Source organism: Ochotona princeps, chromosome 12, assembly GCF_030435755.1.
Source record: "Ochotona princeps isolate mOchPri1 chromosome 12, mOchPri1.hap1, whole genome shotgun sequence".
NCBI lineage: Eukaryota > Metazoa > Chordata > Mammalia > Lagomorpha > Ochotonidae > Ochotona > Ochotona princeps.
The window spans coordinates 60575178-60601434 of record NC_080843.1 but is presented as its reverse complement, the minus strand read 5'-3'; the positions used below and the strand labels follow the sequence as shown (position 1 = coordinate 60601434).

General features: G+C 43.9%; 1 protein-coding gene across 3 annotated transcripts in view; it reads right to left on the bottom strand.

Annotated features, from left to right (window-relative positions):
- The window catches only part of KATNAL1 (katanin catalytic subunit A1 like 1), an 87934-nt gene extending 64146 nt beyond the window's left edge, over window positions 1-23788 (bottom strand). Inside the window, exons 1-2 of one of the 3 annotated variants that reach the window (XM_058670911.1) lie at window positions 23505-23788; window positions 136-308 (exon numbers count right to left, since the gene is read on the bottom strand). In XM_058670911.1, coding sequence (XP_058526894.1) covers window positions 136-297 — 162 coding nt within the window. In that variant the 5' untranslated portion in view covers window positions 298-308; window positions 23505-23788. Of the gene's footprint in view, window positions 1-135; window positions 309-3243; window positions 3267-23070; window positions 23233-23504 lie in introns of those variants that run through there. The other 2 variants (XM_004577559.4, XM_058670912.1) reach the window with 2 other exon arrangements.
- Window positions 23789-26257: the final 2469 nt, after the last annotated feature.

Genomic DNA, 26257 nt, shown 5'->3' with positions numbered 1-26257 from the left:
CACTTTAAACATATTTTATTATGTAGACAAGTAAGACCAATTTGCAAAGTCTCATACCTAATTTTCCAACTCTAACTTTCAAGCATAATCAACTTGGGCAGTCCTCCTTCACTGAATATTCTGTTGTGATCTTACCTGCTGCCATTTGCCTTTGACAGCTGGGTCTCTGATTGATTGGCAATGTCTCTGAATCTGCTGGATCACCCCCTGGTAATACACCATCGATGAGTCATAATTTCCAAGGAGTGCATATTCTCTTCCTTTCTTTGCATTGTCACAAATCTCAGCCAAATTCATTTTTCAGAGACCTAAACATAAAATATAATGGCTTTTTAAAATGCTTTCATCACTGACTTGAAAACATTTTTAATTATTCTGTAAAATATCTGCTCAAAACATGTTGAAAGTCCAAATAGTTAGCTTTCATTCTTTGAAGTTATCTGACTGTACCTTATAATATTAAAGAAAAATTTTCAATTTTGGAAGCACAAAGAAAATCACAAAGGAACAACTCAGGAGACAACACAAAGAGATGTAACTCAGCTCTATCCAATGCTCTGTGGGTATAGCAATTAGATATCAGCTTTCCAGGCTCATTTATAATCACAAGCTACAACCATAAAAAAGACCATCTCACTTTGTGTGATTCAATCATGAAAGCACAAAAATAAGAATATGAACATCATATAAACATATGAATCTCATATTTTCGCACTGATGCAGTTGGAACCATGGAATTAGGCTATTGCTAGAACATATGGTCCTAACATTGAAAGTCACTTACAGAACACACGCCTTTGCATGCATCATTTACATGCATTTAATTGCCTCATACAAATAAAATCTAAACAAACAAAAAAAGCAAAATTAAACTCAGTGCTTTTTGTACCTCAACTTCTGCAATCCAGTTCTCTGTAACTTTCTGGCTGTGCAGGTAATTATAACCAATCTTTTCCCTTTTCACAAGACAGCCTAGTCCGTCCTTCTGACTTTTCCCAGCTTTCCCAAAGTCTCCCAGGACACCCGAGGCTAAAGAGATTTTCCTCTCAATACTACAAAAAAGGGAAGTCCAAAGATACTGAGGATCCTAGGAAGGAGTCCAAGCTGCCCTTTTCTTAGTTTCTGGAACAGCAAGCCTGAGAATACATTTACTGAGAATCAAAACATTTCTCAATGGCTTCCTAAGGGAATTAAACTGGGAAATGTTTTGGGTATTTGGCTCTTCCTCTGATTCTGAAACTCTTACATGATCCTAAGGGGCCCAAAAAGTCTTCTTCAAAATGAATTATCACTGGTTCTAGCTATTTCAACCTACTCCCTTTCATCCTTTTCTCTTATTTTTATTTACTTGAAAGGCAGAGTTACAGAGAGGAGAGTAGGAGAGACAGAGAGATATTCCACCTGCTGGTTCACTCCTTAAGTGGCCACAACAGCTAGGACTGCAGCAAACTGAAACCAGGCGTTACCTCCAGGTCTCCCACATGGGTGCAGGAGAGCAAGGACTTGGCCCATCTTTGGCTGCTCCCCCAGGGCCATTAGCAGGGGCTGGATCAGAGGCTGAGCAGTCAGGACTTGAAACAATGCCCACACGGGATGCCAGTGTAGCAGGGGTCAGTTTTATCTATTAGAAGCACAACAGCAGCTCCTCCACCACATTCTTGAAAATAAAACTATTGCCTTGATGTGTTTTGTCCTATTATTGGCCCCTTACTTCAGAAGTTTCCTTAAAGGCAATACTGTATTGAAAAGCACAAGGTGCAAAAAAACACTACATTTACACAAGAATGTTCAGCAGGTTTATTCACAGAACACAGCAACCACAGAGACACTCTTTTTCAAATTTAGAACATCAACACAAACAATAATGCCTTAATTCAACAAGTAGGAAGCAATGATCAAATCCAGCAGAAATAAAACTAGCCCATACATTTTTTTTTCTTAAAGCCATTGCAGGACCAAAATATTAATTCTGCTAAAAAGTAGAGGCACAAGACTTTACAGGATAACAACATCCTGCTGTACAGCAGCTATCAGTACATTGTTTTAATAAAGGAACAAACAGTAAACATTTGAAACTTTAAGAACTAACTAGCAAAATACTTAGAGACAAAGATGTATCTAGCTTTTACTGATGAAATTCACAGTATTATAGCAATGATAACAATACAGCTACCAGTAAGACAAGTCTGCTGCTTGCGGGAATGGAATGTTTTCAGGGATATTTCCCTTAGCTGAGATTTATTTTTTTAAAAAAGATTTATTCATTTTATTACAGCCAGATATACACAGAGGAGGAGAGACAGAGAGGAAGATCTTCTGTCCGATGATTCATTCCCCAAGTGAGCCACAACGGGCCGATGCGCGCCGATCCGAAGCCTGGAACCTGGAACCTTTTCCGGGTCTCCCACGCGGGTGCAGGGTCCCAATGCATTGGTCCTCAACTGCTTTCCCAGGCCACAAGCAGGGAGCTGGATGGGAAGTGGAGCTGCCGGGATTAGAACCGGCGCCCATATGGGATCCCGGGGCTTTCAAGGCGAGGACTTTAGCTGCTAGGCCACGCCGCTGGGCCCTTAGCTGAGATTTAAAGCTAGTGTTTCCCATTATCAAAATAAATCTGCTGTCCAAATATTACTGGTGATCTTAAAGGAGAGTTTTTTGTTTCATCTTTGAAAAGTACCAGTTAGGAGCTGCCACATATGGGTATCAAATCACAAGCATATGATTTCATCACAGTCATTATTTGAAAGGCTTTTAAGGCATTTATTCTCCTCGTAGTGTTTGTCTTTCAGTGTATCACTGCAGTACAGATCAATCACTTCCAAGCATACGCTAAAGAAAACGCTCTCATGATTGCAGTTACATGGATTTTGAAATACTGGAAACTTCCTTCACTATTGCATCCAAGTCTGTAGCCTGCTGCTGCTTGTGTTCTGAGCCCAGAAAGTACAGGTTACACATCCCCTGCCTGAAGTGCTCAGGTTCAAGAGTGTTTCAGATTTGGAGCATTTTTTGATTTTGGAACATTTTCATAGACTTCACTGGTTGGAAATTCTTTCTCTAAACATCCAAACTCTGAAACTTTGAATGTCATTTTACTACCAGTTTCAGATTTCACCGCATTTTGAAATTTATATATTTGATTAGGAGGTGCTCAGTTTGGGTATCCACCGCAGCTCTGGGTGAATACAGAGATCTCATTTCTTTGGCTTTTGTCAGAATATTAAACAGCTTGATGTTACTTACAATTCCAACGACATTGATTGGAATTGAAATGATTTTATACAGTATTAGCTTGGCATTATTTTTCTTTCTGTATTTTCATTTTACTTGAAAGGCAAAAAGATAAGAGATGTTCAATTGGCTAATTCAGTCCTCAAATGCACACAGCAGCCAGGCATTGGCCAGGATGATGCAGGAGTCCGGAGCATGTGGGTGGCAGGTATCCAAATACTTGGACAGGTGTTTGCTGCCCCTCAGGATTTGCAGTAGTAGGGAGCTGGTACGTAAGCAGAGGAACCAGGACTCCAGAATGGGACACAGGTATCCTAAGGGGGACTTAACCCTGCACCAAATGCCTGCCCCATAGTATTCATTTTGATATAAACACTGTTTTGTCTCACAAATTAGGCTGAATTCGTTAAGAAACATTATCAATCTACAACAAAAACCAAGCCTTAAAACCATGTGGTATTCAGTAGTGATTTAAGAGTGATTCCCTTCAAGGAGAAAAAAATTCAATGTCTGCCTTAGGCTCCAAAGCTTGCAATACAACCCTCACCACTATACGACCATCAAATTACCATACTGTCAGGCAAGGGAAGATACTCAAGGTGTGTAAGTCCGTGGGAGCAAATATTGACATTACTGGTTCTGTGTCACATGACTAATTAATTACACAATGACTAATCATAGACTTTAAGCATGTTACATTTTCACAGCTTTTTAAATCTGTCCACCTGTTCTACATAAATGTTTATCACCCTCAGTTACATATCAGCAGATTCCAGTTCCATTTGTACAGAAACCATGTTTTCTCAAACTTTTGGAAATATTCTTGTCTATGGTTGCTCCACACACACTATTCATTAAGACTAATTCTCCAATAACGTCAAATTCAGCATTGACTTTTCAAATAAACAACAACTGAGCAGTACTGGTTACATCTGCCAACTCATCAAGAGCCAAGGAAAACCGCTCAAAACCATTTTTCTTGTTTTCTAATTGATTATTGATGTCCTCAACTCCTTGAGCAACTGTTCTTGCCAAAAATCTAATAGTTTTAAACAAGTTTATTTTCTCCAGACACAATTCCATGCCTGCTGCAACCACACGTGATTTTAAAAGCTTACCATGCCTAAATGACTTCCTTGTCTGGCTAACAAATGAGCCACTTGAATATCTATTCTCAGTGCAGCCTCATCTTTGTTTTGTGAAGAAATTCTGCTGAAATAAGATATTCCTTCCTCGGGTTTCTATTTTTTTTCTAACCATTATTTCTCCTTGAGATGGGAACACTGCGATACATATTTTGTCTACTGATGTTGGTAGTATTTCTTCAGCACAGTATTTCTTACATAATAAGCATCTAATTCAATAATTCACACTCCACTGTGCTTTGGAAAGTATAACCATCCAGATATATATTTGGATAGATATATATATAACACAATATATAATTTTTATATTATATATAACACTGTATTATATTTATTACATTTAACACTATATAGAATATATGTGTGTGTGTGTGTGTGTGTATATATATATATATATATATAAAACACAAGGGGTAAAGACTGCTAAAAAATTTTAAAAAGCAACATACACAAGACTGCCATGTTTTTGCTATTATGGATTGTGCTATTATAAATACACAGTTGCAAGTCACTTTTTCATATGCAGATTTCACTACCTTTGGATCTATTCCCAGGATTGGGATGGTTGGGTCATATGACAGATCAATTTTCAGTTGCCTTAGCACTCTCCATACTGACTTCCACAGTGTCTGCATTAGACCACATTCCCACCAAGAGTGGAGGAGGATACCTTTATCCCCACATCCATGACATGTTGTTAGTAGAGTTCTGAATGTAGGCCAGTCTCACTGGAATTAGGTGGAACCTCAGTGTCATTTTTATTTGTATGTCCCCAGTAGTTAGGGAGGCTGAGCATTTTTCAGGTCTATTAGCTATCTGATTTGGTTCTTTTGAAAAATGCCTGTTCATTTCTTTCACTCATGTCTTCACAGGTTTGTTTTGCTGTTGGTGAGTTTCTGAAGCCCTTTATAAATCCTCCATGTTAGTCCTGTATCTGTTGCCCAGTGTGCAAAGATTTCCTCCCATTCTGTTGGTTGTCTCTTTGCTTTGTTGATCGTTTCCTATGCTGTACAGAAGTTTTTAGTTTGATGTAGTCCCATTTGTTTACTTTGGCTCTGACTGCCTGAGTTTTTGGTGACTTCTCTAACAAATCTTCACCAATACCTGTATCTTGCAGAATGCGTCCTATGTTTCTAACAGTTTAATGGTTTCTGAGCGTAGCTTTAGGTTCTTGATCCATTTAAATTGATTTTATATAAGATGGAAGGTGCTTCCTACTTCTGCAAGCTGCTATGCAATTGTCCCAACAGCATTTGTTGAAGAGACCAAACTCTGTCCCTGGATTATTTTCAGTTCTCTTGTTGAAGATTAGTTGCCTGTGCATGTGGGCTCACTTGGGGTTTCTATTCTGTTCCACAGATCTTCTGTTTCTGTACCAGAACCAGCCTATTTTGATTATCACTGTCCTGTAGTGTCTTCAGGTCTGGAATTGTGATTCCTCCAGCTTTATTTTTATTCTTGTATTTCCAGATGAATTTTTAATCATTTTTTTCTATTTCTGGGTAGAATGTTGTTGAGATTTTTTGACTGGGATTGCACTGAATCTATATATTACTTTCAGAAAGTATTTTTATTTCATTTTCAAGTAAGGGAAGCTTTGCTGTGTATGTTATTCTGGGCTAACAATATTTTTTTTTTCAGGACCTAGACTATGCTACTCCATTTTTTTCAGAAATGCAGAAAGATATTGTGGTACACCTATTCCATGGAATACTACTCGGCCATCAAAAAGAATGAAATTTTGCCATTTACAACAAAGTGATCCCAAACAGAGACTATTAATACTCAGTGAAATAACTCAATCCTAAATGGACAAACATGTTTTCTCTGATATAAAGCAATATTCATACAAAATATAAAACAAATAGATATTATAGGTAAATAGATATATACATACATTCTCACAGATGAACTGCATAACGGAAACAAGCAGTATGCATCTCTTCTTCTGAATAAAAGGAGTACTCCCAATGAAACCATTAAAAATACCTTGACAATATGATACTAGGCTTCCTACCACTGCCTACACCTATAATGCCATGATACACTTAAACAGCAGAATGCTGGACTTGTGATTATTGCTCAAGGACTATACTAGTATAATAATATGGGGGGAAACAGCAGGGGAGGAAGGAAAGGGAGGTAGAGGGGGGATCCCTATACCTTCAAAACTATATCATGGATAATAATAGTAATTTAAGAATAAATATAAAAAATATACACAGGGATATACTACATTAGAGACCCAAAGAACAGCCCTAAGGAATGAGAATGCCCCAGACCTCTGTTAGAACTGTTCAACCCTGGGCCCGGCGGCGTGGCCTAGCTGCTAAAGTACTCACCTCAAACGCACTGGGATCCCATATGGGAGCCAGTTCTAATCCCAGGAGCCCTGCTTCCCATCCAGCTCCCTGCTTTTGGCCTGGGAAAGCGGTCAAGGACGGCCCAAAGTCTTGGGACCCTGCACCCGCGTGGGAGACCTGGAAGAAGTTCCTGGCTCCTGGCTTCGGATCGGCATAGCACTGGCCGTAGCGCTCACTTGGGGAGTGAATCTTCATCGGACAGAAGATCTTCCTCTCTGTCTCTCCTCCTCTCTGTATATCTGACTTTCCAATAAAAATAAAATAAATCTTAAAAAAATACAGATAGAAGTAGCAGCAGTACTGCTATGCAAACAACTGAGAGTTACTGAATTCTAGTAAAAATCTGTTTGCCGACAAAGAAATTTGAATTTCATTTCATCTCAATGTGTTACGAAATAATAACCTTCTGATTCAACCATTTAAAAATGTAGAAGTCATTCCTAACTCTTGGACAGTCAAGATGGATTAACTGGATTTGACCCCTGAACTGCAAGTTGCTAACTCCTTCCATAAGTATTTTATCTGCTGAATCTAGGGAGGAAAGCTAAAAAACCCAACAGAGGCAGAAGGAAGAATGTAATAAAGAAATTAATGGAATTGAAAGCAAACAGCTGAAAAAATTCAATGTAGCCAAAGTCAATAAAATAAATAAACGTCTGGCAAGAGTGGAAAGGAAAAGGAAAGAAAAAACCAACGGAGAAGGATTATCACTACAAAACTTAGAGCGAAAGGCAAAAAACAGCTCAGTGAACTGGATGAATTCTCTGACAGTTGCAGCATACTTCAATTTACTCAAGAACCAACAGTGGGTGTTCTTAATGATCCTTAATCAATTAATGAAACTGAATTTATAATTTAAAATCTTCCATTTCCTAAAAATATACTCCAAACTCAAATGTTTTCCCTAGTAAATTCTATCAAAACTTGCCGGAGGAAAAAAAAAATCTAAAAGTATTCCAGGAAATAAAAGAAATAAAACACTTTCAACTTATTTCGATTTTAACTAACCAAAGCAAATACTACATAAAATACATAAAAACCCAGTGGAGTTTATCCCAAGAATGCATGATGTTTTGCATTTTAAAAACAATCAACAAAACTTTAAGAAAATATAAATGAAACATCATATGCATTACACTTTGTGTGGAAAATTCCCTACAATCTGAGTTTACCATGGAGCAGGCCACTTGGGGCAGCAGTTAAGATGACACTGTGGACACTCATGTGCCACCCAGGAGTGCCTGGGTTCCAGCCTTAGATCCACTTTCAATTCAAGTTTCCTGCTAATGTGCACCTAGGGAGACAACCATCATGCCTCAAGAAATTGGGCCCAAGGCTCACCAGAGGAGTCCCGGCTCCTGGCTTCAGCCTGTTCCCACATCAACTGTTGCAAGCTTTTGTGATGTGAACCAATAGATGGAAGATATCTCTCTCTGTATCTTTCTCTCTCTTGGTCTCTCTCTCTCAGTCTTTCTCTCCCTCTCTTTCTCTTCCAAATAAGTACAAATTAAAATTAAGTCCTCACCTTGCACTCACTGGAATCCCATATGGGTGCTGGTCCGTACCCCAGTGGCCCCGCTTCCCATCCAGTTTCTTGCCTGTGGCCTGGGAGGGCAGTCAAGGACAGCCCAAAGCCTTGGAACCCTGCACCTGTATGGGAGACCTGGAGGAGGCTCCTGGCTTTGAATTGGCTCAGCTCCAGCCATTGCAGCCACTTGGGGAGTGAATCAGTGGATGGAAGATCTTCCTCTCTGTCTCTCCTTCTCTCTATAAATCTGACTTTCCAATAAAATTAAGGACATTTTTTTTAAAAAGAGTGGAAAAGACGAAAACTTGCTTTGACTCATAAGCCACATGAACACCAATGGATAAGAAATGAGGGAATCTACAAATAGCTTTAGAGCTAGAAAGTAATTTGTGAAGGTTATAGGATATAAGATCAGCATTAACCAAGCAATTGCATTTGTATTCAATAACAAATAATTGGAAACTAAAACAAAACAGTGAAATCATCCAGAAATATTAAATACTCAGGGACAAATCTAGCAAAATACACCTGAGATCTGCAAGCAAACAACTACCAATAACACTAAGAGAAACTCAAGATAACCTAAGTCGAGCAGAAGAATATACAGCCACTGACTGACATTAAAAACGTGGACACAGCTTGGACAAACAAACAGAGAATCAATAAATCAGAAGACAGGGCTGCAGAAACTGCCTAGACTGCAACAGGCAAAGATGCAACCACCAAGGCTCTCTCCAGAACTCTCTCAAGTAAAATAAATAAATCTTCAAAAAACAAACAAGCACAATCTTACTTAAAGAGAAAAAAAAATTTCAGAAGGAGAAAGCAATATTCAAACATACAATGGCTGAGTAATCCTTAGATTCAATGTAAATAAAAATAAATTCATGCCTAGACTGCAGATTAAGTGTTAAGATCACTTAAAGCAATTCAATGGATTAACCAGCATGAGAAAATCGAGTTGCCCACTGACTGCTCAAGAGGAAAATTAAACCCTATAAACAGTGGAATGACACCTTCCAGGTGTTACCAGGGTGGTGAAAGGATGTGCCAACCTGGAATGGGACAAACTAAATGACTCAATGTAACAATTCCAGACAGACAAATAGGACCAAGAATCCAGGCACTACAAAATTCCTGCTGTGACCTCAGGCAAATCTATGTGAGGTCTATAAAGTAGGGAAAATGTTATTCTGAAAATTAAATGTGACAGCATGTTGGCATCATTGCTGGTTTACAATAAGCACTGAACTGATGTAACGGATTATTTTTCAATACCAAACATCAGTAAGTAGGATTAAAGCAGCTAACAGCCTTATAAAAAATAAATAAATAAATAAACTGACTGACCTAGTTTTCATTATAAATTTCTAGAAGCTATACCAAAGTTTTAATTACTTTTAACTAAAATCTTGAAATTTAAAGTTTTTAATGTCTTCTCTAATTAGATGCTTCCAAGATTTTTTAAAAAGGTTAAATGTAAAGATGACAAGAAACATTTTAGCAATCTCTAACATCTGACAATGGTTGCTCCTAAGTTTACATGAATTCAAAGAAGAACCTGGCATCTTTCTTACAATCTATACTGCCGAAATGAGCTGATAAAGCTGCCCTATACCAAAAGATTTGAATAATGTCTTCAAGGAGAGAACCACATTCACGCTGAAGCTCAAGTTTGTGTTCAGAAAAAGCATTATGTGTGGGCCCGGCGGCTAACATCCTCGCCTTGAAAGCCCCGGGATCCCATATGGGCGCCGGTTCTAATCCCGGCAGCTCCACTTCCCATCCAGATCCCTGCTTGTAGCCTGGGAAAGCAGTCAAGGACGGCCCAGTGCATTGGGACCCTGCACCCGCGTGGGAGACCCGGAAGAGGTTCCAGGTTCCCGGCTTCGGATTGGCGTGCATCAGCCCATTGCGGCTCACTTGGGGAGTGAATCATCGGACGGAAGATCTTCCTCTCTGTCTCTCCTCTTCTCTGTATATCTGACTTTATAATAAAAATAGAGAAATCTTTAAAAAAAAAAAAAAGCATTATGTGTTGAGACCCGACATTGTGGTATTACAGGTTTTATTGGTATTCCACATGTGTACCAGTTCAAGTTCCACCTGCTTCATTTCTGATCCAGCTTGCTACTAACGCGGCAAAGGATGCCTGAGTAGTTGAGCCCCTAGAGCCATAAGGAAAACCCAGATGAAGCTCCAGGTTCCTGGCTCCAGCCTGGCACAGCACTGGCAGTTGCAGTCTTGCGGGGATCTCTGTCTCTCCTCTCTCTGCAATTCTGCATTTAAAATAAATTAAAAATAAAACTCAAGTGTTCCTCTCTCATGACTCAGAGCTCAACATTAAAACACAGCACATGATCCCAACTACCTGCTCAGCCATACCTCCAACCACTCCTTGATTTTAAATTTATCATTCACCCCACCCACACACACACACACACTTTTCCTCCAACAGATTTGAATTTTTAAATTTCTTTTTTAAATTTCTTTTTTGTTTATTCCCATTTACTGAAAATGGCAAAGAGAGAAAGAGATTTCTCATCTGCTGGCTCACTCCCTAGAATGTCCACAACACCCAGGAGTAGGCATGGCCCACGCCAGGACCAGGGCACTCACCCATGCCTGTGTGGGTGACAAGGATGCCAGGACTTGGCCCATTCATTACCTACTGCCTCGCAGGGTGTACATCAACACGAAGCTGAAATGAGAAACGGGTCTGGGGTTCAAAAACAGGCACTTCTCCACGGGACATCTTAACACCCTCTCCCAGAATTTTTATCTCATAAAACACACTAAGTGGGAAATTAAAAGCTAACTTATAACCAGAACCTGTAATCAGAACCCAATATCTCTGAAGATGTTACTAATTGTTTTCTAACAAAATCATAATGTAAATCCCAGTACCTATGAAACTGTGTCACATAATACAATGTAATTAATGAATAAAAAAATAATAATGTATATCATTCTTTTGTCTGCACAGTATGATTTTTAAAAAGAAAAGGAATTTTCTTGAGGTTATCTTATGTTATATCCATCCTACTCAGTTTTACAAACACATACAACATCATGATTTCTGTTAAATCTGATTTTCAAAGTAAATAAGATTTTTTTTTAAACTGAAACTGTTTAAAAAAAAAAAGTACAAACAAAAACAATGAAGGAGGCTTCACTACAGCACTGTGAACCACACGGTAGATGGAACAGCAGCAGCTGAAAACAAATCAGACCTCCAGCACTCGGCACCACGCTGAGGCCTATGTGCAGGGCAGGCACTGCAGGAACAGTGGATCAAACTACCACTTGAGAAACTCAACACACCAAGAGCACCCGGTTCAAGCCCCAGCTAACCCATGCTTCCAAATCGGCTCCAAGTACTTAGGACCCTGCCAGCCCCACAGAAGACCCAGATAAAGTTCCCAGCTCCCAGTTCTGACTTTGTCCAGGCTATTGCGGGCATCCAGAGAAGAGTAAGTGGATGAGAAGATCTCCCTCTCTGTGTGTCACTCTGCTTTCAAATAAACAAATGGATCTTTAAAAATAAACCACATCAAAAAAGTTTATTTCACATAATGAAAGTCCTAAGGGCAAACAATTAAGAAAAATACAAGTGTCCGGCACAGTGGCCTAGCAGCTAAAGTCCTCGCCTTGAAAGCCCCGGGATCCCATATGGGCGCTGGTTCTAATCCCGGCAGCCCCACTTCCCATCCAGCTCCCTGCTTGTGGCCTGGGAAAGGAGGATGGCCCAAAGCCTTGGGACCCTGTATCCACGTGGGAGACCTGGAAGAGGATCTGGGCTCCTGGCTTCAGATGGGTGCAGCACCAGCCAGCCATTGTGGTCACTTGCAGAGTGAATCATCAGATGGAAGATATTTCTCTCTGTCTCTCCTCCTCTCTGTGATCTGACTTTCCAACAAAAACAAATCTTCAAAAAAATCGATTTATTTAAAGTCATGCAGCTAATCTGAAAACAAAAGGTTTATTAGCATAAGCAAATAAAGAATGGGCCAGCACAGAGGTTAGCTAGCTAATCCTCCAAAGGCAGCATTGGCATCGCACTGTTCTAGTCTCAGCTATTCCATTTCCAGATCCAGCTTCTTGCTTATGTCCTGAGAAAGCAAGAGAGGATGGCTCAAATCCTTGGGCCCCCACACCCCGGGGGGAAACCTGGAGAGAGCTCTTGGTCCTGTCTTTGGGTCAGCTCAGTTCCGGCTGTTCCAGCCATTTGGGAAGTAAAACAGCAGATGGAAGCTGTCTTTCCTTCTCTGCAAATATGCCTTTCAAAAAATAAATAAATAAATAAGTCTTTGAAGAACCTCAGTATCAAAATCCCAACCATTTGCTCACGGCTCATTGCTATTAAGAAACTGTCTGAGCTTGCAGGCTAAACGGCCTATGTGATCTTTAGCACTGATGGGTTCCAATTCTTACGAATCAAGGCCCACCTAAGTCTGGTTATCTCACAAGTGGTTCCAAGTAATTAAGTGGATTCTTCTCTTAGTGACTGATAGGTAGGGAATGTGTGGTATTTCTCCTCACCTTGAAGACTATTGTGAATTGCCCCTTTTCAAGCTACTGCGTACTGCTCCTATAAAAACCCTATGAATGTTCTGATTAGGGCCACACTCCAGTAAGGGGTGTTGGTCCCGGCCGGCCGGCTGGTCGGCTGGCCAGTCAGTCAACCAGCTGCCTGCTCTCAACCAAGAACCCAGGCTCGAGTGTGCTGAGCTTGAATAAATCTTCCTTGTGCACTTGGATCAACTTCAGACTCCTGGTGATTTCTATGGATCTCAAAATCTGGGCACAATATCTTAAGAGAGAGAAAAGAAAATGCATTTTGGGGGCACTGGCAGGTGAAGCTATTGCGTGTGATGCCAGCATCCTGTATGGGCCCTGACTTAAGCCAGGCTGCTCTACTTCCAACCCAGCTTCTCTACATTCCTGGAAAAGCAGTGGAACATGGCCCAAGTCCTCCAGCCCCTGCACACACGAGGAGAGATTCAGAAGAAGCTCTTGACTTCAGTCTGGCTTGGTCATAGCCACTGAGGCCATTTGATGTAACAGCTTTCTCTTGCATCTCTCTGTAACTGCGCCTTTTAGACAAAAAAAAAAAAAAAAAAAAAAAAATCTTGGGTGAAGGGAGGAATTTCACTCCAACTGTGTTCATAATATCCTTTCTTAAAAATTTCAGTGTTGATAAAACTTTGTAAAACTGTCTGGTTTTATCACATTACCTTATCAAGTGGTCTTTAAGGTGATTTAATATCATGTCTATCCACTCAGCCATTCATCATCTAATCTGGTAAGTACCAACCCCACCAAACACATATCTATGTGTATGTAAGAAACAATGTAAGGTCATATGGAATTTGTCATGATTCTTAACTTCAAAGAATGTGCAATACTGGGCCCGGTGGTGTGGCCTAGCGGCTAAAGTCCTTGCCTTGAAAGCCCCGGGATCCCATATGGGCGCCGGTTCTAATCCCGGCAGCTCCACTTCCCATCCAGCTCCCTGCTTGTGGCCTGGGAAAGCAGTCGAGGACGGCCCAAGGCTTTGGGACCCTGCACCCACGTGGGAGACCCGGAAGAGGTTCCAGGTTCCCGGCTTCGGATCGGCGCGCACTGGCCCGTTGCGGCTCACTTGGGGAGTAAAACAACGGATGGAAAATCTTCCTCTCTGTCTCTCCTCCTCTCTGTATATCCGGCTTTCCAATAACAATAAAATCTTAAAAAAAAAAAAAAAAAAAAAAAAAAAAAGAATGTGCAATACTGCACAGGGAAAAGTATAAAAATAACTTTAACTACACCACATCAGCAAGTGTCAAGAACCACAAATTCTCCTATAAGTAGGTCAGAAAAAACACTGCTTCCCTCTCTCTCATTTCTCACAAGGAAAACAGAAACTAAGAAGATACAACGGGGTTTGGAAATGTGAAGACCATTATAGGAAGAAAAGAATAAATGAGAATAAGGAAGCGTGGTATCAAAGTACAGCATACTAAGTGGTGCTATTTATCTCTGCAACACGTGAAAACAATGAAAGAAATAAAATACCATCTCCCTAAACGACCCAGAAGCGCGAACACAGCTAACACTCGCAGAGCACCAGTTAGAACGGAAGAGCCTTGCACAGAGGTCCGACCCATCCGTGTCATCAGGTCTAGGGCAACACACAACACACACACACATGCAGCTTCTTGAACTGAAATGCTGGGAACATGTGCTTCGTAAATGCCAGGAAAATGATCGTTCTAAAGGGTTTCAGAATAAAGTGATCAGTAAACCATAACTCAGCACAAAACGATAATATAACTCCCAAAACAGTGCTTATACAAGATTTAAAATTATAAAAAATACTTAAAGTTACCAAAAGGACATTCAAAATATTCCAAATTAACATTCACTTCTAAAAAAAAAATTAATTATTTGAAAAGCAAAGTTACAGAAAGACAGAGAGCAACAGATTTTTCATCCACTAATTCACTCCCCCAAATGGCCACAGCAGCCAGGGCTGGGCCGGGCCAAGGCCAGGAAACTCATCCCGCTCTCCCACGTGAACACAGGGGCCCAAGAACTTGGGCCATCTTCAGCTTCCTTCCCAGGCACGTTAGCTAGGAGCTGAATAACAAGTAGAGCAGCTGGAATTTGAACCTGTACCCATGTGGGATGCTGGTACAATAAACAGAAATTTAACCTGTTTTATTCCAGCCTCATCACTCACATTTCAATAGCTGCTAAATAGGAACTTCTAACAATTACAAATGAACAGAAACACCAAGTGAGGAAAGGACTTAAAAGATCACTGATTTCTTTTCCCTAACTTCAAGTACAGCCACAATCAAACCATCCCTATCAAAAAGACACATATTCAGAGGCACTTAGTAGATATTAAACCCACCTTGAAAACAAATTTTTCAGTTTATGTAAGCCATCTCCTGCCATGAGCAAATGGAGGGAAGATCAGAAAAATGTGACCATTTGATGCACAAAAGAAAGGTTGGCCTTGGACCCATATACTTTTCTGGTCCATCTGCAGAGTGATGGTCTGAATCAGTGCTGTGGCCTTTGCTGCCCCTGGAGGTCATCTTCGCAGCCAGTGGGAAGAGGGCTGACCCAGGGGCATGGAGTACAGCATGGTTACCATCTCCCCAGGGAAAGGGCTCATGCCTGATGCGGAGACAGGGTAGGAAATGAACTCCACTCTCTCGTGCTCTCCATGGTGGGACTTCACTGTCCAGGACAAGGTCAGGAAAGGCCTTTCACATGCCGTGGCTGTGACATGATGTGGACATCACGTGACAAAGGTAAGCAGAACTGACCTGGCAGCTGAGAAAACTGGCACCCAGCTGTCCCTACTGCCATTCTCAGCCTCACCACATTCTTAGCTGCTCTCCCAACTCACACCTTTAGTTTATCTGGCCTATGCCTGTAGGTATGTATGTATCTATATATGTATATTAGTCTAATACATACGTATATACACATATATTTACATAGATAGATAAATCTGAATTTTACTAAGTATTATAAGGCTTAATTTCCTGTATCTACCACTTTTAAGTGTAGCTATCACTGAAAAGATAGATGCTTAAAACAATGTTGGGCACATAAAAAATATTGTGTTAGCTTTTCATCACTTCAACAAAATACCTAACAAAAGTTACTAATGGAGGAAGGAAGTTTGCTTTGGTTCCCCATTTTGGAGGTTCCAAGCCCAGCCTGGGGCATGCATGATCACCCTGGCTCTCTGGTGAGGCCAGAGGATGGAGAAGGAGGGGAACTGCAAAGGAAGGATCATGCGGCAAGCCTGGACACACAGAGTGCTGGGGCCCAACTCCGCTCATAGAACCAACTATCCGTCCTTAGAACCAATGCCCTCCATGACCTAAGGACCTCCTACCAGGCCCACCTCTCCAGCACCACAACTGAATCAAGCCTCTATCCACCTAGCACCAGTACCTGCTCAAACCAAAACATTCCACTCCTGCCTCCCTGAAATTCACATGTAACATTCAAACACTCCAACCCCAATGGCCCCAAAGTCTAAACTCAGTCCAACATCATTCCAAACTCCAAGGTCTCATTCCAAGACCCAAGGCAACTTCTGCAGCAGTGATCCTATAAAACTCGCAGTTACATACAACCAGGACACAACAGCTGGACAGGTGCAGGGAATGCACATCCATTCCAAATGGGGGTACCAGGGAAATAGAAAGGATTGATTGGAACAAAGCAATACCAAAACCCAGCAGGCATTAAATCCTAAAGTTCCAGGTCCAGCACCAGGAGCACACAGTGGCAGGGGTGGCCCTGCCCCTCTGGCTATGCGGTCATGACCCATGCTTCAGTTGGCACAGGCTGGAGTCTGTGGCTCCACTAGGCAGTGCCTAACAGGGACTTTCTGCAGCACCATCTCTCTGGCTGGGGCCCCAGGTTGGAAATCCAAATAGAGGTGATCTCTGAGGCTGCACAAAAACAAGTGTAGCTTTCTACAAGGTGTTTCACCTACACCAGCTTCACTCACACAAGACCACAAAGCATTGCAGGCAGGGGCTCCAACCCTGCAGCACAACTCTGCCCAGCTTCCTAGGCTTTCCACTGAAATCTCAGTGGAAGCCACCAAGGCCTCACAGCTCTTGCCTTCCACGTCTGCAAAACCAGCAGTATGTGCATGGCACCCAGACCAGCGGCCAGTAGGAGCTATGCACAGACCTACTTGAACCAGGGCCTCCTCACAGCACTTTGTCAGCTGAACTTGTACAAGGACAGGAAGCCCAAAGTTGCCTTGGGTAAGCTTTCGGAACGTGCCCTAGATTTGCACAAAACCTACCCGCCCTTCCAAGCCTCTGGGCCTGCAATGAAAGAGGCAGCTTGAAGAGCTCTAAAATGCCTTGAGTATTCCTTTCCTCATCTTGCTGGTACTAGCACATGACTCCATTTATCGGCACTTAAGGCATGAGTTTTCCCTTCCTTCTGTGACCAGACTGCAATTTTACCCCATCTTTCCATTCTGCTCCTGTTTGTTCCTGATTCTCACTGTAGAGCTTACAGCAGCTAAGAACACTCAAGCATGTCAAGTTTGCTGTTTTAAAATCTCCTCCAGCAAACTAGCTCATCATCTGTACGTTCAGCCTCTCACAAAATATCAGGACATGGGCATAGTCCCGCCCAGTTCTTCACCATCGACGACAAGGCTGGCCTTGTCCAATTCCCAACAGAAGCCTCATTTCCATCTGAAACCTCATCTCCATTGGACTTTACCATCTATACCTCCACCAGCACTCCAGTGTTCTGAGCTCCATCAGAATCACCCACCAAACACTGCACTGACAGCATTCTTGGCTTTCTCTAGCCTGCTCTGCCATGCTCTCCTCTGATTATAACAAATGCCAAAGCCACCTCCACATTTTCAGGAATAATTATCAGTAATAAACTTGTGCCTTCGCTTTTCCTACCATAACTGAACACAAGCTACTCATGAAGGCAGAGGGTTTAACTGGGCTCACAGGTTTGGAAGCTCACAGGTCAAGACTGGGCAGGTCTTACTGGTTCAGCCACCTGGGGAGGCCAGAGGATCATACAAATACAGTGTGTGCGGAATCAGGATGCCGAGAGTGGCAAAGCCCAATTCTGCTTTTAGAACTATAAGAACTACCTTTCCAAACCCCAACATGATGACTCAGTGGCTAAATCTTCACCTTGCATGCACTGGGATCCCATATGGGTGCCAATTCATATTCCAGCTGCTCCACTACCCATCCAGCTCCCTGCTTGTGGCCTGGGAAGGAAGTAGAAGCCCCTACACCCCCAGAAGAAGTTCCTGGCTCCTACCTTCAGATCAGCTCAGCTCCAGCTGTTGCAGCCATGCGTGAACCATAGAAGGACAGAGCAGGGCCAGAACCACCTTCCCAGAGCATGCCCTCAGTAAGCCAAGGCCTTCCCATCACATGTCCCACATCTTCATCAAGCCTTTACTCTCCTGGCACCACCAATCCTCAACTTGGAGATTCAAAGGTCGGTATGAGTTTAGGTGCCAAATCCTGCTGCACATAAACACATATGACCTTGTATTTACAAACACATGCCTAAATTTCAGTGTGACCATAATACAAATCAACACAGAAATGCGAAGAGAGTGCAAAGGATTTTAGAGCTTCTGGGGTTCAAAACATCCAAAACTTCTTACGTATTTGATGATGAAACTATGACAAAGATGTTACTCGTGGCCTGAAAACTAACATTTCATAGCATTTAAGGAGCTTATTTTTATTTAGTTTATTTAAGAGGCACAGCAAGAGCTTTCACCTGCTGATGGATTCTGCAAATGCTTTCAAAGGCCAGGAGGCCAAAGCGGGCAGCCAGGATCTCAACACACGCACCCCGGACATGGGCGGCAGGAGGCCAACTACTTGAGTCATCACTGCTGTCCCTCAAGGTCCCTGTGAAGCAGGAAGCTGGGGTTTACGAGCCTAAGTGCAGGACCCTAGCCCTCTTCAGTACGGGGCGCTGCTCTCCCATCAAGCGTCTTACCCATGAGGCCAAGGGCCCAACCCTGAGGAAGGGAAGCTGACGAATCCTTGCACAAGACCAAATCATTGTGTAATGTTTCGTACCACCTCATCCACCTGCCTAACATGGTGAGACAAAATCACAGGACACAGCCTTCTTACCAGACAAAACTGACAGTGCTGCCACGTGGTTGGCAAGAAAGGGGACGAGGGGGGAAGCAAATGCTTTCAGCTGCTGAGCACTTAGGGTTTCTGTCCACTGAATGTTCACCTTGTCCAAAACCATGTAAAAGGGTATTCTTCCCCTGCAGGAGGTAACAGTTCACTGCTGCTCTGAGAACTTGCCTAGGACTGCACCGAAAATGAGCTGCACTGACAGCAGACGCAGTCACCGGACTCATTCACTACACCAGCCAATGCCTTTAGGACATGTTCCCTAAAACCATACAGGATACACGAGGTAAGACTCAGAAATACGTACACAGGTCATTTCAGCTTAGTTGGTATACTTACACAAAAGACAGGAATTATCAACTAAATGAGTAAATTGACAGCAGCTTATGCTGAGACCCTCACATCTTCACTCACACACTCTTCAGTGATGGATTAAGCTCACTGGTTTCCTCAATATTTGAAGCTCTCCCTTGGTAAATCAATCAAAATGTCAGGAGTAAAATTACCCAGCCTCATGTTGTGCTGTGATGAAAATCCAGGGATTTCTAATCTCTGTTCAATAAAACCAATTCTCACTTGCACTGGGCCAGCTTCTTTCCCGTGGAGCCACTGCAAACCTCTGCCCTTCTCCCTTCAGCACTCCCGTCTCCCCTCGCACCAGTGGACCCTTACGCTTAACCACCTCTTAGAGAAAATCAGCTGTGAACTCTTCCACCGTTTTACCACCCAAACTCTGATTAGCTCCAGCCATTGTCACTTCTTCCTTTCCCAGGGTACCTTTCCTCCCACCTAATGCCAGCACACTGCCCAGAAACATAAATGAGCTAGCACTTCAATAATACTTGCTAAATGTGACAAGTTCACGCAAGACCAATTCTCTCCTCCTGCTTATGCCATTCCATTTCATATTTTCAGGGACTTCTAAGACTTTACTCCAGGTTCAAACATTCCTTCTTTATTGAGTCTTTCACTTACATCTATTGTCAGCGCTCAAAAACAAACAGGCAAAAAAAAAAAAAAAAAAAAAAAAATACACATCATTTTTAGTTGTTGCCTCCTAGCTTCGCGGTCAAGCTCCTTTAAATAGAAATGTCAGGACAAGCGTGGCACGGCTGATGAAGTGGCTACTTGGGATGCCTGCACCCCACATCGGAGTGCCTGTTGGAATCTCAGCCACTTCACTTCCAACCCAGCTCTCTACTGAGTCATCCTGGGACACAGCAAATGATGGTTCAAATGCTTGGCCCTCTGCCACCCACATGGAAGGCCCCTGATTTTTAATTTACCTAGCCTTGGCTGTTGCAAACATTGAGGAGTTGAATCAGCAAATGGAAGAGCCCTCTCCCCTCTCTCTGACGCTCTGTAATTCGAGTAGATGAAAATATTTTTTCTTAAAGAAATGTGCCTGGAAATTTTATATTAAGGAATTACTGTTAAGTAGAATGATTATATGGCTAAATTCTTAAAGAAAATGATCCTTAATAATCATAAATGTATATATACATAATAATGCAAATAATCATCAAATACAACATCTGAGTTTAACTTCAAAATAATCTGACTTAGGAGGTGAGGGTTACAAATCAAACAAAATTGGTCATGTGTTCCTTCTTCCAGCTGGGTGACATATACACGGCAGGGGCTCATTATTCTCGTTTGTATATGTACAAGCAGAAAATCCAGACTTCCAAGAAGCCTATGTGTCCTGATTCCCCTTCATTGCAGTCCTGAAATGACCTAAAGCCAGCACATCCACTGGACGCCTGTCACGCTGACCGGCCCAGCCCTACCATCCAGGAGCACTCCCTGTCCCTCACCTGTGCTGTCTCTCTCCAGGCACTTCCGCTTTGCCTCCTGATCTTCCCAGCCTCATTTGTGGGCTCTCCTCTACTTCTCTAACACACCCCTTAAACAGCAGTGCCTCCAGAGGAGCCGCAAATTTAAGCTTCTTCCTTCTTTATTTCTACTCCACCCAGGTCCTTTGTCATTTTAGCTACTTGCCTACAAGCAAACCTCTACACCCAGTCCCGGTATCTCTTCAGTCTGGTATTGAATAAATGTTCAAAATTCAACTAACTCACCTTTCATCCGCACGAGAAACCTGCTCCTTCACTTATCCTCAGGCACTCAGTAGCAATCTAGGCACATCCTAGGATATGAATCTTCCTGGCTACCCACATCGAAACTCCCACCAAGTCACACAGCAGTTTCAGCTCTTCAATTTTCCTTAAATCTCTCTCTGTATCTCCAACTGCTTACTTCAGAATCTGTTCATTCCTCTACTGGATTTTTTTCCTCCCTGCAGCTGGCTTCCCACACCCCTGCGATCTTTCCTAGGTCCGTCTCCACCGTACAGAGCTGGCACTATCCTTCTAAATGCACAGACCTGCCGAAGACACTGCTCTAGCAGAACATCTTCAACGACTGTCCCATGTTAAAAATTCTAAAACTCTGACCTCTGTATCAAGTTCTTTAAGATCTGGCCTCTCCTGCAACAGCACAAGCGGTTCTGGGTAGGACCTGGTCATTCAGAATTACTTGGGGATTCCCCGAACACAAACTATTCATTCTTAAATCTCTCCTTGACTCAGGTTACACAAGTTGCAAAGAATAACCTTCCTCATTCTCTAATGGATACTCATTCAAATTTCTTAGCACAAGTCAAAAGCCACACCCCTGACCTGCTAGATAGAATACAGATCTTTCAACACGTAGGGAGAATGACAGGAGTGACTGACACCAGGATTTGAGTTAGACCCACCCGGACTGACATGACCGTTCCCATTTACCAGATATTCTGTGACAGGCTTTTTATACTCTTTCCTCGTCTCCATGTAACAGCCACAATGCTACACCTGCACACAAAATCCTCTACACAGCGCCGCGTTTAGAGGATTCAACAAATGCTACAGTCCCATGGTTACTTATTCCCACCCTGGGTTCCTAGAGTCATATGCAGAAACCTCCTGTCACACTGAGGGATGTGCCCAGGACACACAGACCATCTCTCACTCATCTCTTGTCCTGCCAGCTGACACATAAGGTCTGGCACACGATTAGTTCCTCAACAAATGCCAAAAGAATAAAATGCTCCAAATTCCTGCCAGCTTCCACTCCCGCAATGGTCTTACCAGTCCTACTCTCCATCTCCTTTTTCAACATCATTGCTTCAAGTAAAATATAAAAAGCCAGCTTCATTTCAATTAAAGAAAAACAGAATCATACTCCTGGTCTTAAAGGACTGTTTTTTTTTTTTTTTTTCCTATCAGAGAAAACAATAAACTCACAATACTGTTGAAAATTCTTCAACTTAGACCATAAAAACACCGCATTTCTAGGATGGTTGTCTACCTACTGGAAATTTTAAAGGGCAGCCAGCCAAGGCAGATGTGCGCCATCTGGGTCAGCCTCCTGACCACCGGGCTCAGAGCCAACTCTACAACAGAGGTGCGTTTCAGACCATTCAAACATAGCCTTCTTGTGTCTCTAAATGCATGCTCCCAATAAACACTGCACCAAGCAAAGCAAATAATGAGTGCTACCCAATGCTCCAAATAAAAAAGCAACACAGAAAAAAATTAAATCAGTGCTTTAAAAGTTACCAGCAACTTAAAACTGAACTAATCCTTCAGGCAGCATTCATATATGTGTAGGTAGTGTTGAATCAAGTTGGGGGGGAGGGGTCTCATTTCACAACCCTACAATTCAAAACGGTAGAAATACCAGATACCACCCAATAACAACGATTTTTTTTTTTAAATCCACTTCCAAACTAACCTCTCACCACCTCCCTTTGAATAATCACAGATGAGTCGACTATGCCAACACTTCTGCACTACTGCAATACAAACAGGACGGAAAGACACGTCTCCGGGAAAGGCGAAGAGCCTGCTAAAATCAAGCTGCTCCGGTCTCACACGATGCGTGCCATACCTACGGTTCTGCACCTGCACCGAGAGGCAGCAGCCTGCTGAGGGTGCCAGGCGCCGGAGGCCCGAGGCCCCTGCAGCGGGGGCGGCTGCTCACCCCAGCGCCCGGGCGGGGTGGTGGCCCAGCCGGCATGGGGCTGGGCGCCTGCAGCCCAGGCCACGCCTCGGGGCGGGGAGCCCAGGTCTCACCTCCGCTTCCCTTTCCCAGCGCACAGAGCCCAGTGTCGCGACCACCCAGGAGCACCCTCAGGACAAAGAGAGATTTTTTTTTTCTCTTTCTCTCTCGGGTCCGCTCAAAGTTTATCGGTCTTTGCCAGCTGTCGGGGCCGCCGGGCTTTGTAGTTCGCCGATCCGTGCCGAGCCGCCAACACCGCCTGCCCGACAGCAGCCACTGAACTACAATCCCCAGAATGCGCAGCGAGCCTCGCGCTTGCCCAGCTCCCAACCTCGACTCCGGTCCCCGCACGACGGCCCGAGAAGCGAACACCCTCCACCCCACCCACTCCCACCGCCCCGCCACTGTTGGGGCGTCTCCGCCGCCGGGAGGCCGGGTGAGGCTGTCCACTTGGGCACCCGACCCGCTGCTCTCCCGCTGGCGCGCCTGTCCAGCGGACGCGCCTTACCTCAGTGCGGCAGGTCGGCGGACCGTTGATGCTGCGGTCCTGCGGGGCGGGGTGGGGCGCAGGCCGTCGCCGCACCGTCCGTTAGTTCGCGGCGTGCGTGAAGAGGCGGCGGCACCGGCGGCGTACGGTTGCCATGGCAGCCGCGGGCTGGGCCGCAGGGGCCGCGCGGGGCGGTCAGCCCGGGAAGCCCGCCGGGGTGCGGGACGGGGGACGAGCCGCGCTGGGCGTCCCTGAGGAGGACAGCGGCTACCGGGGAGCGTTCTGGCCGTTTCTGAGGGGCCTGCCGGGGCAGGGCGCGTTCTGCCTGCTGGGTTCCAATGGTCGCTTGTGCCGTCAGAGAGAAGGGGCGCCCGGGTGGGCGGGTTCGAGGGCGACTGGTCCAGCTCGCGGTCCAGAGAAGTCAAACACGGGTAGCCTTTTTTCCACATCTGCCATCCACCTGCCCTTTTAGGTTTAGAAAGGAACTGGAAGGCACCTTTCGGGTTTTTCCTGGCTTAGAATTTGTCGGTGGCGTTGATTTCCATTGGATTTCCATCAGCACTATCGCTCTGGCTAGAAGCTTATGGTGGACGCCCCAGAAAGGCGGAGTAGACTCCGTTTGGAGGCTGGCGGGTTGAGCCTGCGCCTGTCCTGGGCGGCCTGACCCACCTGCCCTGCCAGCCACCGCCTGCCCTGCCAGCCACCGCCTGCTCCCGCTCTAGAACACGGTGAAGAGGAAATTCCGCCGTGACACTGCCAGACCCCACTCGACAAAGCCTGACATTCACGGAGCGGTTCCACATGGCATTAAATTCATCATGGCCAATACTGGTTGGCCAGGCTCTGGAGGTGGAATTTGGCTGAGCAGCAAAGGTTTTTTTGGAGTGTGTGTGTAATGAAAAAGCTCTGTATGTGAGAGTTTAGGTCACAGAAGCTCACACAACTGTCAGCTATTCGTGGAATAGTACACATTTTGCAGCATGTAAACGCGCTGGGGGAAAAGGGAACAATAAGACTGGTATAATCGAATCCAGAGGGATATTGTAGGCCCACTCTCCAGTTTTTATAGAGGATGAGGTCCAAAGATGCAATAGGAAAAGGGGAAAGAGCGGGTGTGTGGAGGGAAGCAAGTCAATTACTGAGCATGTTATTTTCTAATAATATCTCTTGAGAAATTGTGCTTGAAAGTAGCAAACTAGTATTATGTAATCCAGCTGTCAGGGTCAGCGTGGCACAGAGACAGGAATGAAACTGGCCCCGTGCCCTAGCCACCACACGTCCCCTCTACACCGACACAGTGCCCGCAGCTTACGCTCCGGGCTCACTGTGGCTCCTGAGCACTTGGGATCCCTAACATCCCGCCCCATGCCTCATTTCCTCTCCTCTCCTGACACACAATGCCCACATCCATTCCTTTTCTTTGACTCCCCTAAAGGCATACAGCAGCTGAGGGGCTTTAAGTAAGGAATGCAAAACGAACAAAAGCAGCAAGGACGCACGGAAGTTAGAATCCTTCAGTCGAGGCCAGCTTTGTGACACAGCACTTCTGCATACTACCGTCCCTTACGGCCCCATGCAGGTTCCTGCTGCTCCACTTGCCATCCTGCTCCCTGCTAATGGCCTAAGAAAGCAGTGGAGGATGGCCCAAGTACTTGAGCCCCCTGCACCCATGGAAGAGACTCAGAAGAAGCTCGGGGTCCTGGCTTTAGACCAGCCCATCTTGGGCTATTGCAGCTCCTTGGGAAGAGACCAGCAGATAGAAGATCTCTCCCCTTACTCTTCAACTCTCTCAAATAAAAGGCTCTTTAAAAAAATGTCAGTTCCCCCATGGCATGTTTGTCCCCCAACCCTATCCCTAAGTGGTAGCTTCACATGGTCCGTCATCTGGCCTCTCGTTATATCGTGTTTCAGTCATCTCCATTTCTAACGCTATGTCTTCATGCCCACCATGCCTTAACTGTTTTCAGGGTGGGTTTTTTTGTGGTTTTTTTTTTTTTTAAGATTTGTTGATTTAAAAGGTAGGGTTACACAGAGATCTTCCATCTGCTGATTCCCTCCCCATATGGCCCATGGTTATTGGAGCTGGGGCGATCCAAACCCAGGAGCTTCTTCCGAGTCTCCCACATGGTGCAGGGGCAAAGGTAGTTAGGCCATCTTCCACTGCTTTCCTAGGCATAGTCGCAGGGAGCTGGATTTGAAGTGGAGGAGCCAGGATTCAGTGGCACCCAGTGCACTGGCAGTCCAGGCAATGGCTTAAACAGCTATCCTGGAGCATTGGACCCAAAGTATATTTCTGCACAAAGAAAGTAATTTCCCCAGGAAAAGCTCGGGGTTAGTTGTCAAAATAATATTTTTACCCCTATATATATCTGTGTATACTAATGATTGTGTTTCATGGTATGCTCAGTAAATATTAAGCAGCTTGGGCACATAACCTGTCAAGACTACCTTCATGGGCACAGTTCGGGGAACCATATTCTTACATTCATAATAGTGGTTTACTCTGTTCATTGTAGATGATGAAGCACGTGATAATAAGTGGATTCAGAGATACGGAGGGAGGAAAAAAAACCAAAGTCTACATAACCATAGCTTCTGTTGTGGAAGAGAGGTGATAGCAGTTAAGCATAAAGTCCAGAAGATCTGAGATGCCGTAATGACATCTTCAGAGAAGCCACACCTCAGCCTGTCCCCTGTAGCAGTTTAGTCACAACCGTGCATAAGTAATGAGAATAGAAATAGATTCTCCTTCACTCTGGAGAAGGTGATACTGA